A 13,571-nucleotide genomic window follows, 5' to 3' on the forward strand; every position below is an offset into this window, starting at 1 on the left:
AGAGTTGGTGAACTCAAGAGGCTTCCATAGCCTTGACAGCTCATGGCAAGAGCCTCTGTGATTACTGATGTCATAAATAAAATAAGAGTGTCAGTTGTTAAATCAACAACAGGAGTCCCTGTGCACCTGCTCCCCACATAGGATCTCTGTCCTTAATGTGTTATACTATGAGAATTAATGGTAAAACTACTAGTCGAACAGTACTCTATATCTTGTGCGGATGTGTGGGTGCAGTCTGTTGATATCTTTGCTTAGTATATACTAAGTTGATCTTCTCTATATAAAGATAATTGAAAATGATTCTTGATGAAGAGTGGGATGGGAGAGGGAGTGGGAAATGGGAAGGCTGTGGGTGGGAGGGAGGTTATGGGGGAAAAAGCCACAATAATGCAAAAGTTGTACTTTGTAAATTTACATTTATTAAAAAAATTAAAAAAAATAGTCTGTGCATAATCCTTTCTGGTGAGTAGGAAATTTATTCTAAAAACTTTTTGGGTAACATAATTATAGCTGCAGGTGAGGGCACAGAAAATATGTTGGAAATAAGATCCTAATGCCTGCATATTTAGTTATAAATCATATATAGAGGCTTCTGTAATATTACGTGTTATATGATAAACTAACCTAGATACTTAAAATTAGACAATAACATGTTTTTAAAATGTTTTTAAGGCATTAATGGTACCAAAGTTGTTTTTAATGAGGGCATTGTGACACTTCATTAGTTTTGAAAATGTTGGTTGAATGGCTATAGAGCTATCTGAAAGAGTTATTTTAAGTTGGGTTTATTTTGATACTCAGTTTTAATAACTGGTGTAGCCCGGAGCTCATAAAAACATGTAAATCTAGGGACTGGCACTGTAGAATGATTGGTTAAGCCACTGCCTGTGATGCTAGCTTCACATGTGGGCACCAGTGATTCCCAGCTGCTTCACTTCCAATCCAGCTCCCTGCTAATCTTCCTGGGAAAGCAGCAGATGATGGCCCAAGTACTTGGGCCCCTGCACTTACACAGGAGATCTGAAAGAAGCTCCTGGCTTCGGCCTGGCCCAGCCCCAGCCATTGTGGTCATTTGGGCATTGAACCAGGGGATGGAAGATCTCTCTCTCTGTCGCTCTCCCCACCCCCATTCTCTGTAACTTTTAAATCAAGATGGAGGAAGTACATTGCAGGCTGGGCTGATTATAGTGTAATACTTAGCTATCAAATATGCAGATGTTTTTTGCTGAAATTCACCAGTAAAATCTCTGTCTTTTCTAATTTCAACTAATTACTCTTACAAGCTAGTACTTAGGCTGTGCTATGTTGATAGTCTTCATTTGTCCCTATAAATACATATGTCCATTCTGTGCACTGTGCTTTGTGCCCTGGAAGATTGATTCCTAAATTCTCTGTTAACTATTGTGCTCTGTCCTCCGACTTCTGAGTAGGATCACTGACAGAAGGACATGGAGGTAAGAGTGTTTATTTTACAGCTTTATCCTTGCTGGGCTGCAAGTTGTAACTGGTTTGTTTCATTATATAACCCTCTCCTATATAGTTACAGCTTTTAATTTTAATAACTGTTCCCTCTTCCTCCCCTTTTGAGCTTAGAATGGCAGTAATAGCTTTTTGCTGTGACTAGCCCATGAGTGCCTGTACATTAGTAAATAATCCCTTCATTAAACTTCACTTTTTATACATTATCTCTTTCTAGCACTCTAAGAGCTATAGTTGCATTTTAATATATATATATATATATATATATATATTTTTTTTTTTTTTTGGACAGGAAGAGTGGATAGTGAGAGAGAGAGACAGGGAGAAAGGTCTTCCTTTTTGCTGTTGGTTCACCCTCCAGTGGCCGCTGCGGCCGGCGCATCTCGCTGATGTGAAGCCAGGAGCCAGGTGCTTCTCCTGGTCTCCCATGCAGGTGCAGGGCCCAAGCACTTGGGCCATCCTCCACTGCCTTCCCGGCTCATAGCAGAGAGCTGGCCTGGAAGAGGGGCAACCGGGATAGAATCCAGCGCCCCAACCAGGACTAGAACCCGGTGTGCCGGCGCCGCAAGGTGGAGGATTAGCCTGTTAAGCCACAGCGCCGGCCGCATTTTAATATTTTTTAAACAAACTAGATAACAAAATGACTGAAATTCCTTCTTTAGGAGATTTTTAAATAGATCATTGTTTCTAAATTTTCATTATACAGATACAATTTTTATAAGTGACACCATTAAGATAAATGTTTTTAAGATTCATTGATTGAGAGAGAGAGAGAGAGATCTTTCATCCACTCATTCACTCCCCAAATGGCTGTAACAGATAGGCCCAGGCCATTCCAAAACCAGTGGCCTGGAACTCCATATGAGTCTTCCACATGGATGTCGAGATCTCCCCTCTGCTATCCCAGGCACATTAGCAGGGAACTGGATGGGAAGTGGAATAGCCAGGACTTGAAGTGGCACCCAGTTGCCCTTGAAGTGACACCAAATTGGCAAGCATTGCAGGGACAGCTTAACCTAACCTGTTGTACCACAGTGCCCATATTTTTTCTTTTTAGGGAGAGACTCAAGAGAGCATCCTCTGATTCTTTCCTCAAATGCCTCTGGTGGCCAGAACTGTGCTGGGCCAATGCTGGGAGCCAGGAACTCATTGAAGTAATTAGGTGGCAAGGACTTAATTACCTAAGCTGTTGCCCGCTGCCTCTCAGGGTCTGCATTGATGAAGCCAAAGCTAGGAATTAAATCTAGGCATTGTGAAGTGGGACCCAAACATCTTAACCAGAGTCTTAGCCACTAGGCCAAATGCTTGCTTCTGAATTGTTTTTGATAAAGGAAAATCACATAATAGTAGAAACCTTCCCAAACATCCATTTATTTATTTATTTTATTATTATTATTTTTTTTTGACAGATAGAGTTAGTGACAGACTGAGAGAAAGGTCTTCCTTTCATTGGTTCACTCCCCAAATGGCCGCCACGGCTGCTGCTGCAATGATCCGAAGCCAGGCACCAGGTGCTTCTTCCTGGTCTCCCATGCGGGTGTAGGGGCCCAAGCACTTGGGCCATCCTCACTGCCCTCCCAGGCCACAGCAGAGAGTTGGACTGGAAGAGGAGCAATTGGGACTAGAACCCAGCGCCCATATGGGATGCCGGTGCCACAGGTGGAGGACCAACCAAGTGAGCCACGGTTCCAGCCCCCTAAACATCTGTTTTTAATCAGGGGCCAGTGTCAGTTCTGTTAACTATAAAGCTTACTGTCAGTTCATTTCCTTGTTGATACTTCCAGTAATTTTAAACAGAATTAAGCCTCTGAACTCTGAAATTTGGAGTGTTTTAACACAGGAAAGACTTTTTCATGTTTTTTGTTGTTTTTGTTTTTGTTAAGGAAAGAATGAATAACTCTAAAATGAAATGAATCAACCACAATTACTGGTTAGCTTTTGCTTAGGGTTTAGCATTACATTACTATTTTCAGATTCTTGTCAGATTGATTTCATAACATAATTTTCCTAATAGGCAGGGAAAACTTGAATTTTAGAAAAGGGAAGTTAATGTATTTATTTATTTGGTCATTGATTATTTGGCCATTCTTATTTGGAGGTGAGATTTTTCATTTTATTACATTTATTACATTTATTTTCTGATGAATAGTAATAAACATTCAAAATTCTTTTACTGTGAGAAAAATAGATGACTAGAAGTTTTACAATTCATGTGCAAATTTAAAATGAAAAACAACTTATATCCTTCCAAATAGTAATCCCGGTTTGAGGGTCTGACAATACAATGATTATCAAAACAAACCCCCCTTTCTTTTAGCTTTTATTATAGTGAGAAGATGGTTTTAATTACTCAGTAGATAATTATATATTGCAATGTAATGATAGGTAATATGATGCAAAAGGAAACCTTCGATTTAAGGGAATAGTGACAGGGGATCCTTTATTAGTTATCATAGTCAGAGAAGTCCTCTGAAATGTGGTGACGTTTGAACAAAGATCCTAATGAAGTGATCACACTGAGCCATAAGAATATCTGGGTGAAGAGTGTCTTCTTACAGGACAAAGTTCAAATGCAAAGATGCTGAGAGGCAAATATATTGGCGTGACTGAGAATGAAAAGATATTTGTGGCTGAGCTAAGGTCATTGTGGCAGAAAAGGAGATCTGGAGGGGAAGATGAAAAGCACATCACACCATGTGTGATAGGACATAAGAACTTTAGATAGTTTTCTAATTTTAACTGCATGATTGGAGGAGATAGAGCAAGATAATGGCATGATCTGACTAGTTTTTAAGGAAAGGATTGCCTGGATTGCCATGTGAACAGACTAGGGAGATTAAAGGAAAAGCCGGGAGACCTGTTTTGTAATAGCAAGTAATATTCTGTGTGTTCTTTATTGTTTAGAATTATAGGGATACATTAAATCTTAATGATCATTAGCCAGCTGATTTCCAGAATAACTGTTCCAGTTTAAACACCTATTGTGGTATGAGAATTTTTCTTTTCCTTATACCCTTTCTGACACTGTGCTATCCATCTTTTCAAATTTCACAATAAGAAAGAATTGACATAATTGAGTTTACTTTTTCTCTTCGTTCTCCCATTTTAAAATCTATTTGAAAGAGCAACTGAGAGAGATCTTCTGTCCACTAGTTCACTCTCCAAATGGCTGCAATAGTGCGGTCTGGGCCAGGCTGAAGCCACGGTCCAAGAACATCATCTTGCTCTCCCACGTGGGTGTCCGGGGCCCAAGTACTTAGGCCATCTTCCACTGTCTTCTCAGGTACATTAGCAAGAACCTGGATTAGAAACGGAGTAGCTGGAACTCAGACTGGCACCCCAAATGGCTTAACCTACTGCACCACAATGCCAGCCCCTGTTTTCTTTTCACTATGAACGATAAATACTAAAGAAATTTTATTTCCCATGAATAGTAAAGTATATAATTTTCTCTTTGGTCTTTTTTCTGAGGAAGTGCTATTAAAATTTATAATATAAACTAAAAACAGTTTATAATATAAGCTCTATTTATTTGTTGGATTATTATCCCCAGTGCTCTACATACCTTGTTACCTCTGAGATGTCATCATTTTTCAATGCTATTTGTCCGTTAATGTTCTCTTCCATTCATTTTGATGAAGAAGTAAATACACTTATAGAGGTAGTTGGTTCACCTGTAAAAACACTGTTAAAATGAATCTAGGTTCACCTGTTCACTTTCAATATTGCCAGTCAGCTCTTTTCCCTCGGTGCACAATTCTTTACTCACAACTCAATTAACCAGCATACAGATATATGTATGTTGCATAGTAAAGGGTTATAGCCTTGAGTGATATGCTAGATTAGCCTAAATTCTCTTACTAGAAACCCAGTTTAAAGTTCATGCCCTGCTTAAAGCTGAATTTGTTACGGTATAATCTTTTTATAGCAGAGAAAACACATAATGCTACAACAGTTCAGTAGAACCTTGCAGTTGTGTGATTTGTGGGACTTAGGTAGCATAGGGAATAAGATTGTTATATAGTCATTCTAAATTCAAAATAATCAACTATAGTGCATGTAGTCCAAGAAGGACAAGACTTTGACTGCACTTCATACCATAAAGGTTTACATTTTAATGCACCAGTAACTTATGACTCCTTTTGGTAAACATAGTGTTTGTTTATACTTTACTAATCTATACTCCAGATTTTTACCTTCCTTACATAATTTTTACCTTTTCTTACAAGTGAAATAAAACTAGTCTGAGAGAGAGCCTTCCCTTAGATTTAATAAATATATAGGACTGAAACACTGAGGGGGTTTATTGCTTATCTAGAAGATTTGACCTTATAAATTGACTTATTCTTCTCCAAGGCACTTGAGAGAAAAGACAACGATAGCAGTTACATCTAGAGGCTATTATGGATTGGAGGATGAGAAGGGAACTGCATGTACTTCAACAAGGCGTCGGTCAACACCTCGAAGTTTGGCAGGCTTGACAAGTGGAGTTTTTGAATCTATAATGGTTCAAGTTTTGAGACAGGAGGAACAGCTGAGAGCAAAAGAAGAAAAAAGGTAAATGTTAAAAAAAATTAAGTTTCATGATGTTCAATTCAAAGGAATTACTTTTAGTAGCTATGTGCCCATATCAAATTTCTGGGCCGATTTTAATAGTGTTCCAAAATGCGTTGTCACCAAAATATAAATTCATAATGAAACATCTCAATGGAATTTGCTTGAAAATATAATTTTAAACAAATTGTCTTTTGAAGCTATACAAAAATAAAAATTTCTAAGATTTCAGAATATTTTCTAGATTTCTAGTAGTGTTCTCAAAGGATTTTAAACTTTAAGTTAGAGGAGGGACGATGTTGTGGCATAGAGGGTAAAAGACTGTAATGCCAGCATCCCATATGGGCACCAGTTCGATTCCTGAGTGCTCCACTTCCAATCCAGCTCCCTGCTAATGGCCTGAGAGAAACAGCAGAGGATGGCCCAAGTATTTGGGCCCCTACTATCCGTGTGGTGGACTCAGATGAAGCTCTCTCGGCTTTGGCCTGGCTGAGCACTGGCCATTGAAGCCACCACAGGAATGAACCAGCAGATGGAAGATCTGTCTTTATCTGTAACTCTGATTTTCAAATACATAAATAAGTGTTTTTTTAAAAAAGGAATTTTATATAGATTTGTAGATTTAAAATATCATAGACTTAAAATTGAGAGACTCTAGAGATCATGAGAGTCAAGAATGACATGTAAGTTCACTTTTCCAAGCACCTCCATTAGCATTAATATCATCAAGAAAGAGTACTGTGCTCGTTAGTGGTACCTTCTAGGGTGTGGGAGCATAAACTGATGGTATCTACATAAAGTTTTACTTAAGACAGCAGGACCCAGAGATTTCTTTCTAAAATGAAATTCAAACATCTGTGTTAGTAGGAAAAAACTAGTAACTTTTGTACTAAATTAAATCTCAGGCCATCTTAGGGATGATTGCTGATATAGTAGATTGCTGATATAATACTTGTCAAAGTATTTAAATTTAAAATATTTTGTCACTCCTCTTGTAGTAATAAGTGTAATTTGTTTTGATATTTGTAAAGCTAAAACTCAGTCTTGAGACATTCTACCTCCTACTTTTGATAGTAGTGATTAGTTTGGGAACCTTCTGTGAAATACCCTTTTTCCTTGTGGAGAGCCTTGTAAAACTACCTACAATGATATATCAAACATTCTTGGAAATTGGAAATGAAAAATAAATTTAGGGGTGGGCATTTAGCTTCGTGGTTAAGATGCAGATTAAGACTCCCACATCCCATATTGGAGTTACTGGTTTCAGGACCAGGTTGTGGTTTCTGACTCCAGCTTCTTGTTAATGTAGACCCTAGGGGGCCTCAGCAATGATGGCTGAAGTAACTTGGTTGCTGCCACCCATGTGGGAGACCTGAATTGAGTTCCTAGCTCGCAGCTTTGGTCTGGCCCACAACTGTTCATTGTGGGTATCTGGGAAGTGAACCAGTGAATGAGAGCTTTCTTTCTTTCTTTGTTTCTCAAATAAATAAATAATTTTTTCAAAAAAAGATAAATTTGGCACAAAAAGTTTTAAATCCATGCAAAAATGAGTGTTATTGAAAACCCATGCATGGACTTCAGATTATTTTTTGTATCAAAATAAATTTATTTTTAATTCCACTTTAGCATGAAGTTTTCAAAGTGCCCTCATAGTCTAGGAAACGGAGGCTTATGGAGAGGGATAAAGATTAGCCTGGTAATATTATACAGTAAATTGGAATGGAGAGAATTAAAAGGAAGGCTGCAGTAGTCCAGGTATCTAGAAATAGGACAAGGTTAGATTGTTCTGTAATAATGAATGGTATTTAGTACCTTCCCTGATACAGGGAGAACAAGGAAGGAGGCAAAGGTGAGTCAGAGAGTAGAAGTAATGATAATACTTACAGCAATAAGAGAAGATAAAAAGAATGGCTAATGTTTATTGAGTATAACTATTTGTCAGGTCTAGCTCTAAGGACTTTACATGTATTCAGAATTTATCCTGAAGTACAGAGAGATCAAATAACTTTCCCAAAGTCAGGCAGTTTTTGAGTGTTGAACTCAAGATTGGAAGCTAGTCAGTTTGACTCTGGAGTTGTCTTCCTAAGCAAAATACCATCCTTCTAAGTTGTAAAACAGTGAAACCAGCAAAGAAAATAGAACTTGAAAAAATGTAAGTCCAAGGTGGGGAAAAAGTAGTGAACTTGTTTTGAATAAATTGTTGAAGTGATAATGGAAACATTTAGACACCTGAGTAGGAATGTTTAATCAAAAAAACTACAAATATGACTGAATCTTTTCCTTCTGCACTTTTACATATACGGTCAGCCTTTGTGTCTATGGGCTCTCCATACATGGTTTCAACCAACCAACGATGGAAAACAAAAAATTGCATCTGTACCATGTACAGACTTTCTTTATTATTATTCCCAAAACACTACAATGTAACTACTTACATAGCATTTATGTTATGTTAGGTATTGTAAGTAAACTAGAGATAATTTAAGAATACATGTGGTTTGTGTAGTTTTTATGCAAATATAGTGCTATTTTATGTAAGGGACTTGAGCACTGCAGTTCGACATCTTCACTGTGGAGGGTACTGGAACCAATCATCCATGGATGCTGAGGAACAACTATATTTACGTGTGCCTTGACATTGAATAAATATAGAGGAGTAAGCCATGGGTGAAAAATTCTCCATTACATATCTTACTAACTGTAACTGTAATTTAATGGAGTAATATGGAATTAACAGTTCAAGTATAGTGTTAATCTCTTTTAATTATAAAATATTTCAGGGTAGAGCAAAGAATTAACAACTGAAGTCCTGTGTATCTATAACCCAGCAATTTTTTTTAAAGATTTATTTATTTATTTGAAAGTCAGAGTTAGAGAGAGAAGGAGAGGCAGAGAGAGAGAGGTCTTCCATCCGATGGTTCACTCCCCAGTTGGCTGCAATGGTCGGAGCTGTGCTGATCAGGAGCCTGGAGGTTCTTCCAGGTCTCCCAAACGGTGCATGGGCCCAAGGACTTAGGCCATCTTCTACTGCTGTCCCAGGCCATAGCAGAGAGCTGTATTGGAAGTGGAGCAGCCGGCTCTCGAACTGGTGCCCATATGGTATGGCGGCGCTTCAAGCCAGGGCGTTAACCTGCTGCACCACAGCGCTAGCCCCAACCCAGCAATTTTTAAAGAAATTAAACATAGATAAAATCAGAATTCCTTATCTTTTTCTTCTGTTCTGGAAGGAGTTACCATCCTTTTTTTGTTTATCATATACCCCATGCATTTTATTATTATAAAAATTATTTTATATTTTGGATAGAAGTCCTTTGTCAGGTATATATATATGTTGCAAATACTTTCTCACAGTCTCTGCCTTTAAAATTTAAACTTTTTTTTTTAGGAAAAGGGTTTTTTTTTTACTTTTGAATAAAAACATAATTTTTTTAAAATGTTTGTGCTTTTTGTGACCTGTGTAGAAGATCATTGCTTATCCAAGGTTATAGAAATTGTTTTTCAGACATATGTGTTTTATTTTTTATGGTTATGTTATCCATTTGAAGATATTTTGTGTGTGTGGTGTGAGTTAAGGATAAGAGTTTATTTTTTTCCAAAAGGATACACGAGTTGTTCCAGTATCATTTGTTGAAAAAAACTATTATTTCACTACTGAACTACCTTTGCATCTTTGTGGAAAATCAACTAAATGTGTGTTTGTGAGTCTTTCTGAACTTTATTATCTTCCATTTGTCTGTAGGTCTAACTTTTCTAGTACTATATTAATTTGATTCGTATGCCTTTCTTAAAAGACTATAAATTATGTAAATGAATCTTTTAAGTTTTTTTAAAATTTGGCTATTCATTTTTTATGGTAAAGTTTTATTTATTGATTTAGTTATTTGAAAGGCAAAGTGTTAGAAGAGAGAGGGAGAGACAGAGATATCTTCCATCTGCTAGTTCATTCCCCAAATGCCTACAACATCCAAGGCCAGGACACTCTGAGACTAGGAGCCAGGAACTCTATCCAAGTCTCCTGTATGGGTAGCAAGAACTGAAGTACTTAGGCATCATCTGCTGCCTCCCAGATGCATCAACAGGAAGCTGAATTGGAAGCAAAAGCGGACTAGATCCTAAAGAATGCAGATGTCCCAAGTGGCAGCTTAACCTACTACACCACATGCCTACCCCGTTGGGCTATATAATACATTAATACATTTCTGTGTCATTTTAGAGTCATACTGTGAATTTCTATAGGAAAAAAAAATAAAAGAAATTCTGACTGGGATTGCATGGAAGTTACCAACTAATTTGTTAAATAATTACTTTAATTTTTCTCAGCAATATTTTATAGTTTTCAATGTACACATTTTTCAAATGCCTCCTTGACTAATTACCAAATAGTCTATTTAAAATTGAAAATGTGATTAGTTATTGCTACTGTGTTCAGAAATAGAATTTTTAGAATAGTGACCTTTTATTTCTTCTCTAGTCCTGTTAGACTACTTCCCTTATAGGAAGTTGAAACAATGCTGTTAGATGCATACATATGAAAGTCCTTTAAAAACTTCATGGAGAAATAGAATTAAAAGATGTGTTCATTCTGGTGCAAATAAATTTTGAAATCCATGTGTAGTTTTTTTCATAATGCACATTTTCTTGAACTTTTAAAGACCACTCGTGCTTGGATTTCAAAAAATTTTGCACCAAAATAAACTTATCCTTTCTTTAATTCCATTTTCCACATACATTAAAAACTTAAGAATGAAGATAAAATGTTTTCAAAGTTATCCGTGCATATACTTTTTCTAGTATCCTGCCTTCCTTTATAGTGATACGTGATATCATCCAGTATTTTTTCATTGCCTAAAAAATGGTTTTTAACCTTTCTTGTAGTATTGTTCTTACAAAAATGAAGTGTGGGTATAGGACTCTTTTTCTTTCTTGTCTTGAATAGTTTTTGTTTGCTTTGCTTTACATTTTGAAGGATAAACATAAATATCTAGGTTGACAGATTACTTTAAGCATGACTTGTGATACCATGCCTAATTTTTGAAAGCAAAAGTCTGCTGAACTCCTTATCTTTATCTATCTACAGTGTGTCTTACTAATCTAACAACTTATAAGATTTTCTCCTTATTACTGGTTTTATTAGCTCATGCTCTGCATTTGATGTGGAATTGTGTGTGTGTGTGTGTTCTAATTGCATCATCATCGCCATTCTTTGGATTGACTGATTATTCTGCTGGTTGGTTGTAAGTTGCATTTTCATGCTTCTTGGCCTTTCTAGTAGTTTATATTAGAAATTAGACATTATAAATGCTACGTTGAGTATCTAGATTTTTATTTATATCCTTTAAAGAGGATTTTGCTTTATTCTGGCAGGAGATTAAATTTCTTATGGATCAGTTTGATGATCCTTTTACTCCAAGTTTGAAGCTGTTCTAAAGTAGGTCTAGAATAGCCCTCATTCCATTTTGGCACTGCTGTAACCAGATACTTCTGGAATTTCCACTAAAAGCCAGGAAGTGATGACTGAAGACTCTCTACTCCAGCTGATCAGACCTCAGTTGTCTCCCCATTTTGTGTCACTTTGAGTTGTTAGCTTATAATTTCCTGATCATTCCTAGCAAGCTCCGTAAAGTATTACTTTACACGGTCACAGGCTAGTACTCACCAATCTCAGAGGGACTTGTATAGATTTCTGAAACATTTTTCTGCATCATTTCCTCTTTTAAAAAAAAAGTCACATTGCTTTTTGTTTTCTTTTTAAATTTTAACTGACAAATAATTGTACATATTGATGGGGTATCATGTATACATGTGTAATAATCATGTAATTAATACATGTAAAAATCATGTCATGTAATAATAATAACTAGTATTTAAAGTATTTAGCTTGTCCATCACCTCATACCTCTAAAGTTTCTTTGTGGTGAAAATATTAGAAGTCTCTCTTTTAACTATTTGGAAATATTGAATACAATATTATTAACCCAAGTCATCCTACTGTGCATTTGAACAACAGAATTTATTCCTCGTAAATGCAACTTTGTACCCGTTAACCACTCTCTTTATCTGCCTTCTTCACTGTTTCCCCTTTGCCAATCTCTGGTAATCACTCTTCCTACTATACTCTTGTATTATCAACTTCTTTATGTTCTACACATGAGTAAGATTGTGTAGTATTTGTCTTTTTGTGCCTTTTCAATTACCATAATGTCTTCCAGATTTATCCGTGCTGCCAAAAATGTCAGAATTTAATTCTTTTTTTTGTGACTGAATAATATTCCATTATGGTTACATACTACATTTTCTTTACCTGCTCATCAGTTGATAAGACATTTAGGTTTCCATTCTTGGCTATTGTGATAGTGCTACAATAAAATGAGAGTATAGATATTTCTGACAGACTGATTTCATTTCCTTTACAGGAAATGTAGTAGTAGAATTTCTGTATCATATACTGTGTCGAAATTGTTGGCATCAAAATAAGTGTGTCTTTTAATTACATTTTTTGTGAACTTGAACTGCTTTCCTATAAATATGTGTATTTGTATATGTGTATATGCAGGTACTTCAATGTCTTATGGCATGCTGCCAAAATAATGTGATCTTCCTAGATTTGTTGTAAAGAGGTTGTATCAATAGTTCCATCACATGTGTTCTGTATAAAATATTCAATGAATTCTAGCAATAAAATGTCTTATCATGTATATATCTTTGGCTTAAAGAATAAACCTAGTATATTTATTCTTCTTCCTGATAATATATGAATATTTGAACTGTTTAACTTCAGTCATTCTCTCAGTCTTGAGTGTCACTAATGTTTAAAATTTTAATTCCATTTGATTCTTTTTTTAAAAAGATTTATTTATTTATTTGAAAGTCAGAGTTACACAGAGAGAGGAGAGGCAGAGAGAGAGAGAGGTCTTCCATCTAATGGTTCACTCCCCAATTGGCCGCAACGGCCAGAGCTCCGCCGATCCGAAGCCAGGAGCCAGGAGCTTCCTCCAGGTCTCCTATGCGGGTGCAGGGACCCAAGCACTTGGGCCATTTCTGCTGCTCTCCCAGGCCATAGCAGAGAGCTGGATCAGAAGAGGAGCAGCCGGGACTAGAACCGGCGCCAATATAGGATGCCAGTGCATCAGGCCAGGGCTTTAACCTGGGCCCTCTATTTGATTCTTAACTGCCTAAGTGTTGCCACATCTCAGTGTTTTGTTCTAGAGCCTCTCCTTTGCTCATCTTGTATTTTTTTCACGAGTGATCTTCTCCATGCTCAGATCACCTATATATAGAAGACTCCATATATTTTGCCAACATTTCTTCCTTAGGTTTCAGATTTAGTTGTCTGCTTAATATCTTCTCTAGATGTGGTATCTATCGATTTGTCCCATCTGTCAGGAAACATGTGGCACATTTAAATTATAATCAGAGTAAGCAATTACTGGTACTCAGGAGAGAGTTACAGAGAAGAGACTGTTTTGAGAGGATACCATTTATTGCAGGGCAAAATCCACTATCTTACAGAGAGGAATCCAAAGGAATAAATACTTTAC

General features: G+C 36.7%; 1 protein-coding gene across 1 annotated transcript in view; it reads left to right on the plus strand.

The window, feature by feature from the left end:
- BRD10 (bromodomain containing 10) overlaps positions 1-13,571 on the plus strand; it is a 118,083-nt gene that overhangs the window by 28,697 nt on the left and 75,815 nt on the right. The window contains exon 2 of the mRNA XM_062208285.1: positions 5,836-6,036. Coding sequence (XP_062064269.1) covers positions 5,836-6,036 — 201 coding nt within the window. The remainder of the gene's footprint in view (positions 1-5,835; positions 6,037-13,571) is intronic.

Source organism: Lepus europaeus, chromosome 12, assembly GCF_033115175.1.
Source record: "Lepus europaeus isolate LE1 chromosome 12, mLepTim1.pri, whole genome shotgun sequence".
Classification (NCBI taxonomy): Eukaryota; Metazoa; Chordata; class Mammalia; order Lagomorpha; family Leporidae; genus Lepus; species Lepus europaeus.